Source organism: Pleurodeles waltl, chromosome 5, assembly GCF_031143425.1.
Source record: "Pleurodeles waltl isolate 20211129_DDA chromosome 5, aPleWal1.hap1.20221129, whole genome shotgun sequence".
Lineage (NCBI taxonomy): Eukaryota > Metazoa > Chordata > Amphibia > Caudata > Salamandridae > Pleurodeles > Pleurodeles waltl.
In genome coordinates, this window is record NC_090444.1 from 976,080,361 (window position 1) to 976,100,388 (window position 20,028).

The window sequence follows — 20,028 nt, forward strand, 5'->3', positions numbered from 1 at the left end:
TGCCTATGCAGTATAGGTAAGACACCCCTCTAGCAGGCCTTACAGCCCTAAGGCAGGGTGCACTATACCATAGGTGAGGGTACCAGTGCATGAGCATGGTACCCCTACAGTGTCTAAACAAAACCTTAGACATTGTAAGTGCAGGGTAGCCATAAGAGTATATGGTCTGGGAGTTTGTCAAACACGAACTCCACAGCACCATAATGGCTACACTGAAAACTGGGAAGTTTGGTATCAAACTTCTCAGCACAATAAATGCACACTGATGCCAGTGTACATTTTATTGTAAAATACACCACAGAGGGCACCTTAGAGGTGCCCCCTGAAACTTAACCGACTATCTGTGTAGGCTGACTAGTTTTAGCAGCCTGCCACAAACCGAGACATGTTGCTGGCCCCATGGGGAGAGTGCCTTTGTCACTCTGAGGCCAGTAACAAAGCCTGCACTGGGTGGAGATGCTAACACCTCCCCCAGGCAGGAATTGTCACACCTGGCGGTGAGCCTCAAAGGCTCACCTCCTTTGTGCCAACCCAGCAGGACACTCCAGCTAGTGGAGTTGCCCGCCCCCTCCGGCCAGGCCCCACTTTTGGCGGCAAGGCCGGAGAAGATAATGAGAAAAACAAGGAGGAGTCACTGGCCAGTCAGGACAGCCCCTAAGGTGTCCTGAGCTGAAGTGACTCTAACTTTTAGAAATCCTCCATCTTGCAGATGGAGGATTCCCCCAATAGGGTTAGGATTGTGACCCCCTCCCCTTGGGAGGAGGCACAAAGAGGGTGTACCCACCCTCAGGGCTAGTAGCCATTGGCTACTAACCCCCCAGACCTAAACACGCCCTTAAATTTAGTATTTAAGGGCTACCCTGAACCCTAGAAAATTAGATTCCTGCAACTACAAGAAGAAGGACTGCCTAGCTGAAAAACCCCTGCAGAGGAAGACCAGAAGACGACAACTGCCTTGGCTCCAGAAACTCACCGGCCTGTCTCCTGCCTTCCAAAGATCCTGCTCCAGCGACGCCTTCCAAAGGGACCAGCGACCTCGACATCCTCTGAGGACTGCCCCTGCTTCGAAAAGACAAGAAACTCCCGAGGACAGCGGACCTGCTCCAAGAAAAGCTGCAACTTTGTTTCCAGCAGCTTTAAAGAACCCTGCAAGCTCCCCGCAAGAAGCGTGAGACTTGCAACACTGCACCCGGCGACCCCGACTCGGCTGGTGGAGATCCGACACCTCAGGAGGGACCCCAGGACTACTCTGATACTGTGAGTACCAAAACCTGTCCCCCCTGAGCCCCCACAGCGCCGCCTGCAGAGGGAATCCCGAGGCTTCCCCTGACCGCGACTCTTTGAACCTAAAGTCCCGACGCCTGGGAGAGACCCTGCACCCGCAGCCCCCAGGACCTGAAGGACCGGACTTTCACTGGAGAAGTGACCCCCAGGAGTCCCTCTCCCTTGTCCAAGTGGAGGTTTCCCCGAGGAATCCCCCCCTTGCCTGCCTGCAGCGCTGAAGAGATCCCGAGATCTCTCATAGACTAACATTGCGAACCCGACGCTTGTTTCTACACTGCACCCGGCCGCCCCCGCGCCGCTGAGGGTACAATTTCTGTGTGGGCTTGTGTCCCCCCCCGGTGCCCTACAAAACCCCCCTGGTCTGCCCTCCGAAGACGCGGGTACTTACCTGCAAGCAGACCGGAACCGGGGCACCCCCTTCTCTCCATTCTAGCCTATGTGTTTTGGGCACCACTTTGAACTCTGCACCTGACCGGCCCTGAGCTGCTGGTGTGGTGACTTTGGGGTTGCTCTGAACCCCCAACGGTGGGCTACCTTGGACCAAGAACTGAGCCCTGTAAGTGTCTTACTTACCTGGTTAACCTAACAAATACTTACCTCCCCTAGGAACTGTGAAAATTGCACTAAGTGTCCACTTTTAAAACAGCTATTTGGGAATAACTTGAAAAGTATACATGCAATTTTGATGATTTGAAGTTCCTAAAGTACTTACCTGCAATACCTTTCGAATGAGATATTACATGTAGAATTTGAACCTGTGGTTCTTAAAATAAACTAAGAAAAGATATTTTTCTATAACAAAACCTATTGGCTGGATTTGTCTCTGAGTGTGTGTACCTCATTTATTGTCTATGTGTATGTACAACAAATGCTTAACACTACTCCTTGGATAAGCCTACTGCTCGACCACACTACCACAAAATAGAGCATTAGTATTATCTATTTGTACCACTATTTTACCTCTAAGGGGAACCCTTGGACTCTGTGCATGCTATTCCTTACTTTGAAATAGCACATACAGAGCCAACTTCCTACACACCCGTTCCACTGAAAGAACAGACAGGCTCTTGGGCTTAAGCACAGTTTACAGCCAGGGTTCAATAAATAGTTTATGGTAGGCCATTCTGCTCATTCTGATAGCTCAGTAAAACATTTTGTAATGCCCAGATTGACATTTGTTATTTTCAGTGCTTTGCTGAAGAGTCAGTCTACTGGATAACTAACTGTGCATGGTGTTCTTGAGTTGTTTCACTTCTGTTGTTGCATCCTTCAGGCCAGTCTCTTAGCATCTCCATGCTCTTGCACGTGGTTTTTAGTTCTGTGCTTATGAGTATTACTTCTGAACTGATTGTAGCCATCTTGAGCTCTTGTTCTATTTTTGAGGTTTTTAAGGCTTGGATTGTTTTTCTTAATTGGTGTCCCCTTTTCTTGTATGTCAGAGCATCCCTCTGGAATGCTGCGAATGAATAATGTTGATGTGTGGTGTGGAGTAGAGTTAGGGACAATTAGAGGAATGATCGAGCACTGACAGGACCTGCCAGCTGTTACTGTAACCTAGAGGCTCAACATGAAATAAAGAACTTACTTCCTAGCTATGTCACTTTGGCAACAAGTTTTTAAAGGACCTGCATGGAAATCGGCAAGACAGTTATGGCCTTTGGGGGCATTTCTGGCAGAGAAAATACTGATAAACAGTGTCAGCATTGTTCCCCAATATTAGATCTTTCATAGATTCACATGCTTGAATCATTCCCTGTTGTTGAAGTGCGGGGTACCATAACATAGCAGTATGTATGCATTGTCATAGGCCCTAATGGCAAGGAACAGTCACTCTAATACCTTATGTATTTCCTTTTTAAAAAAGGACCAAACTTAAACTATGATCAATCAGGTGACAACATCCCCTAGAGCACTCCCACGAGAGGCTTAATCCCTCAGATTTTCTACCACATGTTAAATGAAGAGTCTCCCTGAACTCTGCTTAGTTTTTTTACTTATTTCAAATTAAGAATTCAGCTCACTGTCTGATACTTCCAGGAAAGGACTCTTCAGATCTTGCAAGTCCTATGAAAGAAAGCGACTTCATGTGGCTGACCCACATAAAGAATGTCTTTATCCCAATCATCAGGTAAAGAATTGTAAGGTATGTAGAATTTTTCCTTTGAAGACTTTGGAGGACAGAGAGGGGAGGTTACTTCTGTGGCTACAGAAGTCTAAAACCCAGAAAGTTACCACTTCTGATGAGAACAGGGACACCTCCGAGATGTCACAAAACAGGGCAAGGCCCTCTGATCAGGGGACATCTGAGGAGAGTAGAAAGGCCTTGAAAACATACCATAAGGTTTCTCTGAAAAAGGAGAAAAAACACACATCTCCACTTAGAAGGCCTCCTCTCAGCCCACCACTCCATCTCAGAGAATCATCAAAAACTTCTTCAAAAACACCGTCCAAGGGAACAACCAGGACTAGGGCCGTCGACACTCCCATATCGTCGATGAGAATTCACCTATTGTTGACAGTTCTGTCAACGACTACGCCGTCAACGGGAGCATCGTTGATGACACCACCATCAACGACAGTACCACGAAAGGCCTCATCAACAGCGAAACAACATTAATTTGGTGGCAGCAACTCCAGTGCCAGCTATGATGTCGACGACGGTCCCGTCTAAGATATTAAAGGTGGCTACTAGGACATTGACTCCAGCGCTAACGTCCCCAGGTAAAGTTTCACCTTTTCCTTCATCCCATTTGCTGGACATACGGGAGTCAGAGGACGATTGACCCTTTGGGCCTGCTCACAGTCCATTCCAGTTGTTTGTTAAATGCCAAGAGGACAATGATATTGAGGAGGAAGACGAACAGTATTAGTATTAGATGTTCATTGAAAGGATTATTCAGAGCTTTCCCTGCGGATCGAGCTCCTCCTCCAGAATCGCATCTCAATTAGTTCTCTCCCAGTTAATGAAACCACCATTCAAACCCATTCACAAGGTATACCTAATGTTCCTGCCTTGGAAGGTGGTGTTACTGTTAGCTCTCACCTCCGCTGCGAGAGTCCGTGAAATACAGGCTTTTACAACACAGGAACCATTTCTGCATTTCATTGATAATTGTTTTTCTCAGGACAAACCTAAGATACATAACCAAAGTTCCATCTCAATTTCATCTTAATGAGGCCACAATACTGTGCTCTTTTTGCCCGGATCCGGCTGCTCTGGCTGAGCAGTCTCTCCATACTCCGGATGTCAAAATGTGCATCAAATTCTGTTTGCATTGTACTCAGCAAATACGTAAGTTTGAACAACTTTTAGTATCATCTGGTCAAACTCAACAAGGTGCTTCAGTTGCAAAAGCCACAATTGCTAGATGCATTTCTGCTGCCATCCAGTTTTGCCTTTCAAAGGCGGGTAAACCACTGACAGCCGAAGCCAAAGCACACTCAACAAGGGCAGTATCCACTTCGACTGCTCGGTTTGCAGGAGTACCATTAGAGAAGATTTGCTGTGCCGCAATATGTAAGAGCACCCATACATTCATGCAGCACTACTACCTATAATTGGCACACCATGGTAATGCAGCTATAGGACAGGCAGTGTTACGTCATCTGTTCCAATAAGATGAGCCTCTACTCATGTGGTTATTATTATAGTAATATAGTTCAGTGTCATGTTATTTTAATCTGCATGACTGGTTTTCCATATCTGGAACATTAATTTTAGGCGATGTGGATATATGGTATTGATTTCTTACCCACCGTCCTCAAAGTGTTTTATATTGCCTCAGAAGCATACTTATAATAACTGCTTGCTATACTGTTTCAAGCATGTGAATCTATGAAAGATCCAATGCTGGAGAAGAAAATGAGTTACTTCTGACTTCAGTTCTCCAGTATAGGAATCTTTCATAGATTCACGTGTGACCCACCCTCCTCCCGTGAGAGGCTCCCCCTTATGGCTCCTTTAAAATTATTACACTTGCGCTTGAAAAACAGGGATTCAACCGCTCTTGGGAGTGTTCTAGAGGGTGCTGTCGCCTGATTCGTCATAGTTCAAGTTTGGTTCTTTTTTTAAATGAACATATGTAAGTTATTAGAGTGACTGTTCATTGCCATTTGGGCCGCCTGTGGTAATGATACAAACTGCTGTTATGGTACACTTGGACTCCCACTTCGACAACTGGGAAAGATTCAAGCATGTGACTATATGAAAGATATCAATGCCGGAGAACTGAAGTTACAGGTAAGTAACTAATTTTCTTATTGTCCAGGAGGAACGCAGTGAGGAGGACATGACGTTACTTAAACTAAGTGAAGCCACTAGAGCATAGACTATTTAGAGAGATTTCGATTTTTAGGATATTAATAACTTTGCAGGGTTTGTGATCTGGATAAACAGGACAGTTGCTAAAGTAGCGCTTTATCGCTTTTTTAAGACTGGTGCAAGACTTTGATGGAGAATGGCTGCTGTGCTTATGTTGTGTTGTGTTAATTCCGGCACTTGCAGGTTCCCTGCTTGTAGTGGTTCGTTTTTATATACTATACTCTCAGAGCAGGACAGTGTGTGGAGGGAAGCACCTGTTACTTAAGCGAGTGTCATCCTTTTCTACTGGCATGACATCAACACGAAGCAATGCACAGACCCTGAGACCACTGAAGTAGCATGCTCACTGCTGGTTTCAATGCCCTCACTGAGAATAAACAGCTGTGATGGCATACGTCTGCTGTGAAGGTTTTACGAAAGGTGCCCAGCACGGTCTGTCCAGAGGGTGATGATGCTGCCTAGAGTGCAGCGAGTGGAGCATCGGATTGCAGTGAAGAGATGTTGTAATTCACTTAGACAAATTGATGGCATCTGAGACCTTTGCTCATCCTGCTTTCTTGGAGTGAGCACCTCAGGTGGGTGATTGTACCTTTTAGTATGATCTTGAAGAGCCATGGTACTGTGACCCAGTGCTGAAGTACTGGGCCTGTTTAGGTCTTTGAGCTTTCAGCAAAGAAGAAAAAGAATTGGACTGTTTTTAAGGACATGGATTTAGAAATAAGACTGGTTGTTTGAGGCCTTTTCCTGAGATTTAAAGAGTGTTTGCCTGGCATTTGTCAAATGTTAAACTGTATGCTAATGTTCCGAAAAGATTTCAATGACACTTCTTTATTTAATTGGGAAAGAATGGATATCCAGGTATCTTATTTAAGAAGGTATCTAGCGTTCAGAATGTTCAAATTATGTATTTTGCTTCTGTTATAAATGTGTCTTGGTTCTCATTAAATGTGGGGTTCTTAAGCTCAAGGAAAAGTTTTTAGTTTGTGATTTTTGAGTATTGATATGTGCCATACACATCTCATTGACAGAGCATGCAAGTGGTTTGTACGTTTTCTTGTAGGTTTCATGTTGTGTGAACTTCCGTATTTGATGAAGGATCTGGTGATATGAATGCTCCGTGTTGCAAGACAGGAAGGGAACTTACTTCCTGTATGTTGTGTTGAGAGTATAGTGTGAGCATTTACTTTTGACTCCATATGTTTTGGCGTGATGGAGTCTGGTTAGCAGATTTTGAGAAGAGGACAGTAGTTATGTAGATGCATGCTGGTTGGGCATGTTTAAGTGTTGCGGATGAGTGGAATAGTAGTACCCTGTTGCATCAGGCAAGACTGTTGTACTATTGTGCGTTGGTATGAAATGGGGAACGAGTAGTACCTTGTCGCTAGAGGCTGTATAGGGGAGTACTGCATGCTATGTGAAATTGGAGAAGAATAACACCATCTTACTAGAGGTTGTATGCCGAAAGTACTGTGTGGTATATAAAGATGGCAAGTGAAGTACCTTGTTGTGTGGAGTTGCATTAGTGGCGGGGGTGGGAGTACCCTGTAGTGTGTTGTAAACGTAAACTTTGCTCTTGTATAGCGCACTACTCACCCGTTAGGGTCTCAAGGCGCTGTACTCATACCGCTATGGAACCCCTCCTGGCTTTTCCCTGTGAGGCGCCCACTCCTGGGCACCCCCAGGGTGAAGCCAGGCATCCAAGCGCTGTTGGGGCCATTGTGGAGATTAAGCAAGCTATTGCCCAGAGTTGTAGAGTGGGACCCATTAATTAGATTAGGCACCGAGGCGAGAATTATCTGGTCCAAGGGAATTGAGCCCAAAACCTGCCGAAGCGGGACTTGAACCCTGGTCTTGAGCCAGATCTCTGCTTCAGGGTCTGCCGCTCTAACCATTGTGCCACACTTCTCCACTTGTTGTGAGAAGTTGCATGGGGAAGTATCCCATGGGTGTGATGTGGGGAGGAAGAGAACCTTCTACAGAAGACCCTATCGGTACTCATGCACCTCCACCTATTTATGCGAATGGAGAGGAGTAGTGTAAATTTCCTTTGGAGTGTTGTTAAGGGCCTAATGAGCATTTTGATTGCTTTAAGGGGTTTCCTTTTCAACCATCCCTCCCCTAGCATAAGAAAAGTCAAGTATACCCAGAGAATAGGGAGTAACTGAACAGGGAGCAATCCTGTCCAGATACGAAGAAGGCGCAGAAGGGTCTTCCGGTGTACAAGATGTATAAAGTTGTGTATATTAGCGCTAGGACGCCGGGTCCATCCACATTGCATCTCCTGTCCTCCGCCCTCAGTTCGGGAATGTAGTTAGGGAGTCGGGTAGGAGGCAGCAGTTGTGCAAGGGTTCGGCCAAAACATTCCCCCCTCAAGATATCTGCGGGCTTTAGCATTCTTCCCCAAATATGCAAGCTCCCTTTTAGTAAGGTTGCGGAATTCCGTCAATAGTAGGGAGCGCTGATGCAGTCAGGGGGCTCCCGTCTGCAGCAGAGGGATTATCAATATCTCGGAGCTTATTCTCGACACACTGCAACTGAGTGCGGATGTCAGGAAGGACATTAGTACGCTTAGAGATGCATACCCCATGTATAAGGGCTTTATAGGCCTCCCACAGCATGGCCTTTGTGGCTACTGTACCGGTATTCATTGCAAAGTATTCCTTTATTGAGTAAAGGACCTCACCCCGAAACTCCGGGTCTCGGAGGGCCTCCCCAGAGAACTGCCAGGGCTGCACCAGGCCACACTCATATGGTATTTGTAATGTAAGCAGGATGGGGCTATGGCTGGACAGTATTCCGGGGAGGACTGCTATCTCCGACACCCACATTTAGGTGTGCTCTGAAAGGAACCAATAATCCAGCCACACAGAGTGATGGCGAAATAGAACGTGAATCTCGGATTGGACAGATGACAGGCGCGCCAAACATCTTGCAGCCCTTAGGTGTCAATAATGTGACAGAGTGCTCCCAGCCTGAGGTTTATCACTAGGTTGTGAGCTGGTAGAGTCAGTATGTAAACATTGTGGCATGTTGAGGTCGCCCCCCAGGATCACATGATCTGCATCAAGCTTTTCCAGGAGGTCCACGATCTATTGGCAAAAAACGGGATCGTCAACATTGGGAGCATAGATGTTGAGAAGCAAAACGCACTCATCTGCAAGTGTGGCCAGCATAGCGGCCCTCAGGATCAGAGTGATTAGCATGAAGGGTAAAAGGAATAGTCTTGTGTATGAGAATGCATGTGCCCTGGGAGTACGAGCTATAGCATGAGAAATATCAATGGGTTCCCCAGGCCTTGGCGAAGGGGGGGATCTGTGCTAGGGATATGTGCGTTTCTTGGAGGAGGGCTAGCCCTATGCTATGCCGGTTTAGATAACACAGGATTTGCTTCCCTTTTCTGTGGATTGTTAATCCCACGTATATTCCAAAATAATTCCTTGAGGTTGAGCACCTTATTCAGGTTCATGAATGTGGTCGCAAGTCAGAGGAGTAGTGTATCGCTGTGTGTCCTATACAAAGAAAGGTAGGGCATGTGATCTGACGTTGCAAGCATACAGAGCAACACGTTTTCATCAACTGAAACATAACACTAAAACAACATCCCCCCCACCCACACCAGAGAGCAAGACATCTGGGGCATCCCTGTAAACAAGAACATAGCGGAACACAGTTGCTTAGTTGCTTAGTCAACATGTACCTACACCCTTTCCTGCTTCAGAACTTTCTTCCTGCTGCCTTCCCCTGGCCAGCCTGTCCCGGATATTTGTTGCTGGCTGGCGCGGTCATGAGCCTATTTGGCCCGAGTGATGTGTCAGGTTCCAGAGAAAGGAACTAAAGAGTCTCAAGCCTGGGAAAGAGGCACCAGTACCAACCACCAGCATAAATTAAGAGGGGAGGAGGTGTGCGCAATAGTTGTGACGTTGGACTACCACCCTCTAAGTATTTTAATTGGATGTTGCCACTATCTTGTTGCCTATTCTCAACCGTCTTTGTGTGTACTAGGGGTGAAGGTAAGGGTAATCGGCTACGTTCTTTTTGTCAATGTCTAAAAACACGTTAATACAGCAATATGAATATTTAATACTTTGGCTTTACAGGAACGCCGACTGGAGAAGAAAGCCAATAGAGAAGCCTTCAAGGTAGAGAAGACACGACAGGAGAAGGAGCAGCTGAACCTGCGACGGAACATCCAAGGTCTCAAGCTATCCTAACAGTTGCTTGTGGTGGACATTTTACCTCATGTCTTTGTGTTTCTGCCGCTCTAGAATCCAGAACAGAAGATATGGATGTTTTAAAGGCACAAGAAAGCAACATGAACCTTAAATTACTTCTAAGAAGTGATCTTTTCAGACTTGCTTCAGATTTATACTTCTCATTGTAACAAACAATCCTGGATCCGGCTCAGCTAACAAGTGTAAAATATGTATAATGTTTATTTGAGTTTACAAAGACGTTGTCATGAGTACATCCTGCTTATCTTTAGAAAGTTCAGGAATAAAATAGGATTTTTAAATTAATTCTCCATCAAACATGGGATGTCACTGGACCAGAGTGCAAATTTGCTGGCAAATATAAATATTTTGTCAATTTAATTTGTGTGCTTAAAAATATCTATTGAGCTAAATTTCAGAAAATATTTTTAAAAAGCAGATTGTCACGTAAGAGAATGAAACATTTTGACAGGATCACATTTTTTTGTGTCTAAAATCCGTGTCCACGGTGTTACATACATGTATAAATTGGGAAGATAGCATAACCTGGTATTCATTTTATTCAAACGGATTGCTGTACAACCGTGCATCAAATCTGTGTTTACTGCGGACGCACAAACGTATGAAGAGGAAAGTGTCTGGACTCTACACGCGCTATGGAGAAATGTGTTTCTGTATTTCCCATTAGCCACTGTGGCCAGAAAATGGAATGAGTAAAGCTGCCTTTGCCACTGACTAAAACAGAATGATGACCCAGTGCAATAACACCATCGTTGTGAACTTGGGCTTAATATATGGGGAGGTTACAGGCTATTATATGTTTAAGAAATGAGAGAAAATGTTAAATATTTGATAGAACGCTTTCTTCCACGTGCTTCCCACAGCGGTCTGTTACGGGCAACATATGTCTAACTGATATGAGCGATGTTCGTTGCAGGTTCACGATTTTGTTTTACATTCTCGTTCGTACCTTCATCAAACAGTTTAATCGTTGTCCGGACCGCTAATGAAGAAAGTCTGTGCTCTGTGGCGTCTCCTGGGTATTTCACTGCCTTGTCAAAATCGCCCCATAAACCTATAATGGCGATTGAATTTACGCCTTCATTTTCAAACAACGAATAATAAAATCACTGTTGTACTCCATGTATACACAACTTTGTCTCGATTATTATTCAGTTGATGTTCTCTGTGTTGTAGTGAAAAAAAACATCTGATTTCTGCCATGCTTATAATTTCTTGGCTGTGTGGTTTGTATGGAAGTCCGTTTTCTTTTAAATTTTTAATAGCAACATTAATGCCCTCCTTTGCAGTACGCAACATATTTACTGCAACTTATGTGTTGCAGTACACAATGTCTTCTTTTCCCCTCTTTTCTGACAGGTAGTCGATCCGCTGTTTCAGATGGTAGAGAATCGGCCACGGTCATCTTAGATTATTAGACTCGCTTTATCAGTACCAACTGTTGTCTTCTTGAGCCACACCCTTACCGATCAACCAGTTGGGTCTGAAACAGTTTTGGACATACATGCAGAATTATTGTGTGTGAAAGAGTTTGCAGTCCCACCACTGTGTGCTGGTCATGCCATTGGAGTTCTTGTAGTATTAGAAGAACCTGATTCACCACTAAGATAACTTTGGACTTTGCTAGCATTAGGGCCAGTCTTGTACCCTGTTACATACTCGTATCAAATTCGCAGACAGGAGGTGCAGAAGTACCACCAGATCTGTTCCTACTGATGTTTCACAGTGCTGCTGCAAGTGGGAGCCAAAGTTCTCCTTGAAGTACTCAAGAAACATTCACAAAGCAAGGTTTGGCGTCAACTCCAGGTAGTTGGAGGGCCTGCAGCCCGGTTTGTACCAGAGTTTACCACCTGAACTAATGTTTTGCACTGTTAAACGGTAATACGGGTGGAATAATTGTTCTACTTCTTTCTTCTTCCGTTTTGAACACTATTTTGTAAATCGAATAGCAATTTAAAAAATAATAATTCGTGCTCAACTTACCTTGAGCACAAATTCCGAAAACAGACAAACATTTTCTACCGTTTTTACGTTTGACTCCAACCTCTAATTAAGGCCGTTATTTGTGGGAGAGGACTGATTAATATGAATTTTCATTTTGTTTCTAAGTAGAATACCGTTTTTTTTGTATTTGGCTTGTTTTGGTAAAACTCAAGTACTGGAAGGCTGAGTTAATCAAGGAATTCAATCTTTAACGTGATAATAATGTCATGTACAACGTAATCTATTTAATCAAATCTGAACAATAAAATATATAATTTCTTTAACAAAATCCCTAGCTAAAATCAAATAATAGTTTCATAAAAATCAATTTCCAAGATAGGTTGAGATATAACAGTTTTTTAAATAATTTGATATCTTGTGCGTAGTCTCTGTACTGTGTAATATTCCAGGTGGCCAGTACTGTACCTAAGCATTAAAGTAAAGCAAAAAAACTCAGACTTCATACGACGTTAGAACTCATGTCTCACACTGGACCTTAAAACAGGGCATCTAACAATAATCGGGAGAACAGTGCAAGTCGTGATGGGGGATGGCCGAGGAAGAAATCAAGTATCCCCGTAGGCAGTCCCACAATATATTAACATTTTCTTGAGAGCCCATTTTATGTCTGGCGTTAGCCAAGATGATTTGATTTTTCTAAAATGTTTTATAATCTACTTTCATATAGTGGCTTCCAGCACGTTCTCTTCATGCATTGGTCCGTTGTGTCATTTTCACTGTTCTCCCACCTGCTACAGCATATAACATTGGGCACTTTAGCGGCCCACTTTATCTATAGGCTCGGTTTCTTGTGAGTTCATTTTACATTATTATCATCTGGCACCAGATAGCAGCACCTGATAATGGAGCAGTGCTGTCTGATTTATGACCTATTCTGGGGCTTGGGCACAGGTGAACAACTGAAGCACTCAGGTGTTTAACTTAAAAGTCCTTGCCAACTCAATATTGGAGCTGTGATAAAAAAAATATGTTTCTTAATGCTTTTAAATGGGAGAAAATTAAAATGAAAGGTTACCTTAATGGTTAAGTTAATTCTCATATGAATTTTCTCCCATTTCAAAGTGTGGCATTTACAAGCAGCTGGCCTCTTGCTCCCAGTGGCCAGTAGACACTTTGCCATAAGTATAACTGAAACGCACAGCCATTTGTCTAAATGAAAGAAATTTAAGGTGCAGAAAACTGTTCCTTATTATGAACAATTTGCAGAACATTTTTCTGCACTTTAAATTTCTCCCATTTAAAATAAAAAGGATTGTATGTTTGTGTTATACGTGGAACGGTGCAACATATGGTGAAATGTATGTCCTGTGTTGCAAGTACATACGACACAGGCTCTGAGTCACCTATGCAAATATATCCCTTTTATATGCACACATGTTCGTACATTCTAAAAGAGACACATGACAGCCCTGTCATAATGCCCCTAGTTAAAGTATTTTGTTCAAACCATAGTATTCAGCTCTTTGGACATTAGGCTTAAGGTCAATGAAGCTGGGCATGGGAGTATCTGGTAACAATGTGCTAGTTGTTTAGCCTTCAGTAGCTCACATAGATTTTCACTGATCAGAAGTAGCTCTCACTACAAAAAGTTTGAAGACCCCTGTTCTAGTTATTATCACCCCCGTTTGTCCTCTTCCTCGTCAGTATTGGATGAAAGGATCATAACCAGAAGGAATTGTCTTCGGAGGAATAGAAAAATAGGTAAGTAATTGGAGCATCCTTTGGCACGGATCAATCTTTACCGGACGTATGTGTCTGGAGTGCTTTGGTGTTTGCTATGAATGTTTGTAGAAAGGGTTACCACGCCTCTTGATTTTTTTCAAAGAACAATCCATACATACTGGCAAACTGTGATCTTTCAAGCTGTTGTGTTTGTTTATTTCTTCCATCTCATGATTAAAATAAATTGAATTGAATTATTTATTGCTGCACACACACATATAGTCCAGTGACTTTTCAGGCATGTCCACTTTTGACTCAAAGCTCCACTTAACAGTTTTTAGTACATAGCCACAGTGGGGCACAATGTCTGAGTAAAAAATCTTGAAGGATATAAATCTTTTTGGCAACTGATGTCCCTAAGTGCGTAAACCAATCATGTTTGCGCAGCATCTAGAGGATTTGGGGCTTTCTTAATAAACAGATGTTTTATGTTCATGTTGTAGAGAACTGGTTACAGCTGTTGCAAACAATTGAAGGTATTTATAGCAAATGAATCCTTCAGTGGCAAAAAGTATCGCTGGAAGCCATCAAACATTAGCAAAGGGAGGATGGTATTTTGAACATGAAGTCTTAGAACTACAGACAGGCATAGGTATTTCACATCTATGCAGTCCATTCGCATTGCTGGTGTGCATGACCATGCTAGAGGTCCATCCATTCCACAGACTGGTATTGGCCACATTTTACTGCCTGTTTGCCCTAATGTTTACTGTACAAACTTGCAGGGCTCCAGCAAAACTTTTCAGGCTCCTAAAAACAAAGTAAGATGATGTCATTGATGCATTAAAAACTTTTATATACATCATGGGTCACTAAGGCGGCTTTCTCTTTGGCCTGCCTAAAAGTATCCCATCACAATGACTTCTACATCACACCTACGTTTTCTGCCATGTTAATAAAGCCTACATCTTGTAATAAACAATCGTTTATCTGTATGAACAGACAGCTTCGGTTGTAATTTTGACTCCCCTGCTCAAATTGTTGCTGTCCCAGTTTCATCATCGGGGGAGCACCGACATCAAGGTCACCTCTCTCTGCAGCAGCGGGATGTCCTTGTCTTCCTCCTCGGGCTTCACCATGGACTCTGGGCTGGGAATCAAGACCCGATCCGTGGAGCAGACCATGTTATCACTTGTATCACAAGTAGGTAGTGGAGCGTGGGCAGTAAAATCAGGGATAAGGGTGTGCAGTAAACTCGAGTTCGGTGTTGCATGGAGCTCCAAGCAGGGGAGAGGCAAGATGGAGCACAACCCTCAGTAGCCCAGTGGTCACTCTGACTTCAGAGCCATTAAGATGCTGCAGAGGTCTCTGATTCAACAGGTAAGCAACACTACGGCAAAACAGAAGTGCCAGAGAAGTTTATTGCAAGTTCCAGATCTACTGTTAGGTCCGTGGTTGGGTGTCTCGCTGCTTGTGGTTTCGCCATAGTAAACCAGACCAGGCGACAACCCCTTCCGCTTGCAGCCTTGCGGTGTCATTATTAACTCCTTTGAGAGTTTCCTTGGGTTTTTGGTTGGGTTCTGCTGGTTTGATGTAATTTTTTTTTTTTTTTTTTAATACAGATTTTATTGGTATGTAGAAATAAAACACCGTGAGAACCAATAGGCCATTCAATGCACAGTAGTCTGATTTCAGTTATCAATAACAGTATACAATCCAATTGTCCATCCCAGGTGAACCCAGCACACCTAAACCCTCCCCAATTCAACTCAGAACCCCTCCTCCCTCTTGTGCAGTGCGTATCAACAACATGCTTCTGTTTATCTAGCCTCCTCCTCTGATTTGCTAATTCATCCATTGAATGACGAACCCCGGTCTGAGTGATCTCCCGCAACTTTTGCTCCCTTCCCTATGTAGATGGGAGAGTTTGTAGGGCGAGAGACCATTTGTCTGAGTTTCTCCACTAGCGTCGTCCATGCTCGTTGCCCCATCTGCGGGACAACCATTTTGGACAGCCTCCAAGGTTAACGTTTCTCCTTCCTAATCTGCCCATTTTAGGAGTTCCTTGCACCATGTTAGTACCTGGGGACCCCAAGATGATTTCCAATTATGGGTAATCTCCCTCTTGGCCAGTCTGAAGCCCAGATCCGTGAATTCACTGGATATTTTAGTCTTCATGGTGTGAGGGAAGTCACTTAAGAGACAATGGGTGGGGTCTCTAGACACCTTTCTCTCAACCAATGTTGAGAGGGAGTCCACAACACCCTGCCAATAGCGGTGAAGTTGAGGGCAACTCCAAAACATAGGAAGGAAATCTGCTCCCACTTGATCACATTTTGGACATTTAATCTTAGTCACCGTAAGCATTCTGTTCAACCTATGAGGGGTTAAGTAAGCTCTGTGTGAAATATAAAAGTTTATTAATTTGAATCTGGCATTGCACGATATTTTAGGTATTCTCTACAGCACTATGTCCCATCTTTCAGATGTATAGGATTTGCCGATATCCGCTTCCCATTTCTGGCGTATGTTAGCTAGGGGCTATAGGGAGTCGTTATTTATCCTACGGTAGAGGCACGCAACTGCCTTCAGCATGCTCGCTGCTGTAGCTATGCATGTGCAGCTAGTGTGTGTGGGTGGTTCTGTCCTGTCCGCCCCCCCAATGTTGCCATATAGTGGGCACTAGGGCCCCGTGTATCAGGAAGTGCTGAGGGTGTAAATCAAACTCTGACTGTAATTCATTGTAGGGGAGTAACACACCATCCCTGAACAAATCCCCCACTGTGTGTACTCCTGCCTCCCTGAGTTGGTATAGTCCTTGGCAATCATTACTGTGTAGGAGGACCGTTAAATAATTAAGTGAGAGCTCAGAAGAATGAGTGCTTGGTTCTGGTTTCTAGTAGGCATCTGCGCCAGCAATACGCCACCACCTCATGCTCATTGCCGCCGATCCCTCATCTCCAAAAGGAGACGAATTAGGTGAGACCCAACCGGTGTTCCGAGTTGCCTGTCACTAGGCCCGTTCTGGGGGCTTCTCACCCATTGTGTGGGGGTATAGCAGCTGTGCTGCTATATAGTAGGCTTCAAAATTCGATGCTGCTAGCCCACTCAAAGCAGTAGGTCGCTGCAACATGGAAAATGCCACACAATTGCGGCCTGCTCCCCAGATAAATGATAAGAGTCAGCGAGTCTATTTCCCTGAAAAGGGCCAAAGTGATTTTTATTGCCAATGCAGTGAAATAATAGAGGAGTCGAGGTAGCATAACCATTTTTAACAGTGCCACCCTCCCCATCACTGATAATGGGAGAATGCTCTAAAAGTCCATGCTCTGCCTCAGGGAACCAATCACCCGTCCGATGTTGCCCTATATTACATCAAAGGGGGTGTGATAAATTCTCACCCCCCACATATGTAATGTGGCTCCCAGTACAAACAGTCCAACTCTACAGGAGGGGGTGTTCCCCGGCTAACCAGGAACAGGCTGGTTTTCGTCCAGTTAACCCTAAGGCCTGATAAGTAACTGAATGTTTTCAGCAACTGCTGGGCCCCTGGAGGGGTCCTCCCTACTGTCCACGAGGAACAACAAATGGTCATCCGCGTAAAGCGCAATATGTTGACATTCAGACAACACCTTCGGGCCCTGATAATCACCGTCCAAACAGGCTTGGAGCACAATGAGTTCCATCGCTAGAGCGAACAGTAACGTTAAGAGAGGGCACTCCTGGCGGGTGCCACGTCTATTTCATAGATTAACGATATATGTTTGCCAGTCCCTCTAGCGCCCGAGGCAGCATAAAGTAGCTGGACCCAATTTAGGAACCCAGTACCCAGTTAGAAACACGTAATCACCTGAGCCAAGTAATTCCATTCCAGGCTGTCAAAAGCTTTTTAGATATCTACTGATAATATTGTAGCATGTGGAACTGTGGCTGGAGCTTTTTTCCAGTAACGGCAGCAGTCAAAGGATGTTCAGCGCTGTGTTGCGGCCCGGAATAAAGCCCAATTGATCTGTATATATCAGCCGAGGCATAAAGGGCCAGATGTAGCAAAGGTTTTTTCCCATTCTGTGTCTATGGGAAAAAGTGTTCGTACATATGGCCCATAGTGTAGTAGTCTGGTGGCAAGTATTCTACTATGAATTTTGTAGTCTGTGTTCAGGATGGATAGAGGGTGATAGGCCTTCATGTCGTGAGGCGGTTTCCCAGATTTTAGCAGCGATACCATTAGAGCCTCTCTGGTGGTGGGCAGAAGGACCTTTAACATCTTGGCCTTATTGTACATTTCCACTAATTTAGGTGCCTACTGTTCTACGAAGGAGGCATAGAACTCAATCGAGAAGCAGTCAGTACCTGGGGTTTTTCCTCACGCCATATGCTTCCGTTCTGCTTTCACCGAAACTTATAAGAACTCACTAAACACTACAAATGCACAAGTTGTTTTGAGCTTTGAAAAAGAGGAAAATCATGAACTTGTTTTTATGGTTCACATCTCTTTATTAGCGTTTATAGAAGATGTGTCAATGGAAAAGAACACAAACCAAGTGGGCGATACAGCACCCTCTTAAAGTGATCTTTCAAAACCAATGAAACAGGAATACCACCTCCAGCTACATCTATATATAGGCACATTAACGAGCGTCTGGACCACGGACAGAATTACATCCCTTTCCTTCTGTGTTAATCTCTGGGGTCTTCTACGGCTGATAAGTCTCAGATATTTGGAACAGGTTAATTCCCGGAATTCCCCAATTAGAAGAGGCAGGTGTGGACTCCACAGCTCTCTAAAGGAGTCACCATGAGCTGAGAGCACCAAATAAAGTTTCTCCATGCCTAAGACATGTCCTAATCTACTCAGTCAACCCAAATGTCTTAGAAGTGTAGGGGAGCCCCAGAAATCAATATTGTTTTTTTTTTTTAGAGCATCCCCCAGTGCCAGTCCAATTTTCCATCCTCTAAGGGACTTGAGTGGGAATGTCAGGGGGTTGGGAAGTCCCAGAATTACATAGGCGGGAAATCGTAGGAGCTGGGTCTGAAGATGGGTATCAAAGTCATTCAAGATTTCCTCCCAATAGGAGGTAAGCTTTGGGCAATCCCATAGCAGGTGTACCAATGTTCCAGGTGCGTCACACTGTCTCCATTATTCAGCACTCCATGTGGGGTTGCTCTAATGTAAGTGCACAGGGGTAAGATACCAATAGGTAGCAATTTTTGTGGCAGTCTCTTCACTGGCTATGTTGCATGCTGTGTGGTGTGCTCTGTAATATACTTCCTCCTATTCTTTAATCGTCAGTGTCCCACCCAATTCCTCCTACCACCACACCTGACTTGGTGACCGGGGTGTTGGATCGAGCATTGTATAAAGCGTAAATATTCGAAATAAGGAGTTTGTCTGCATCCTTCAACAGCAGCCACTTCTCGCATTCAATAAGGGGTCTTTGAGCCCCCCACCTGCACAGTGGGGTGTGTCACCCAGTGTGGTATTTGTAGATACTGCAACCTCTCCATCTCGAAGAGGTCGTGGTCTGTCTTCAGGCTCTCAAAGGGGATCGACCCACTTCATCATGTAAGTGTCTGGTAGAGCGACAATCCGTGCCTAGCCAGTGACGGAAAGTGCCATTTTCTATGCCCGGCGTAAAGTCTGGATTCCCGACTATAGGGGTAACAGGGGAGAAAAGAGTGGAAAGGGTGGTCCCCTATTGCACTATGTGGTCCCAAACCTTCAAGGTTGTGTGGGTAACCAGTTAGGAGTACAAACCTCAGGGTCCGCGTCACTGCGGCAAAAGGTAATTTTCCAGAGGGAGTTCCCTGCTATGGCTCGATCCATCAACAACCAGCGTTTATCAGATTCCCCCTGGACCCCTCTACTAGGTAGCGGAGTTGAACTGCTCTGTAATATTGCACTATGTTACCAAGGTCCCACCAGCGGGGATTGGTAAGCCAAGGCTCGGCGCGAACACGGTTTCCTCCTGGCCCAGATAAAGCAAATAATTTCACCTTGTAGTGTTTGGAGCAGGCCAGATGGAGGATCGATCGGTGGAGCCTGGAATAAGAAGAGAATCTTAGGGAACACAGACATTTTTATTGCCACTATTCTTCCCAGCCAAGAGATTGGGTAGAGTTTCCATTGCGTTAGGTCCCTCCGAATGCTTTGTGGAAGAGTCTGGTAGTTCAACACCGACAACTCCGAGACTGTCGGGGCAAGCTGTATTCTTAGGTACGGAAGGGAGAGAGGTTGCCACTGAAACGGGTATTGGCGCTCTAGGAGCGACACTGTTTCTGAGGGAAGTGACAGATTGAGAGCTTGGGATTTCTAGATGTTGATGTAAAAACCTGACATGTTTCCAAAAGCCTCTATCTCCCTATTAAAAAAAGGAGAGGGCCTTTTGTGGGCTCTCCAGTGCAACTATTACATCATCTGCGTATAGTACTAGTGTATGCTCTTCCCCGCCAAATACAGCACCTGTTATGACAGGACTGTCGCACACCCATTGGGCAAAGGGCTACATGTAGAGAACAAACATGGGT

At 44.6% G+C, this 20,028-nt stretch overlaps 1 protein-coding gene across 1 annotated transcript in view; it reads left to right on the forward strand.

The window, feature by feature from the left end:
* The window catches only part of LTV1 (LTV1 ribosome biogenesis factor), a 238,136-nt gene extending 227,166 nt beyond the window's left edge, over positions 1 to 10,970 (forward strand). Inside the window, exon 11 of the mRNA XM_069235129.1 lies at positions 9,703 to 10,970. Coding sequence (XP_069091230.1) covers positions 9,703 to 9,816 — 114 coding nt within the window. The 3' untranslated portion in view covers positions 9,817 to 10,970. The remainder of the gene's footprint in view (positions 1 to 9,702) is intronic.
* Positions 10,971 to 20,028: the final 9,058 nt, after the last annotated feature.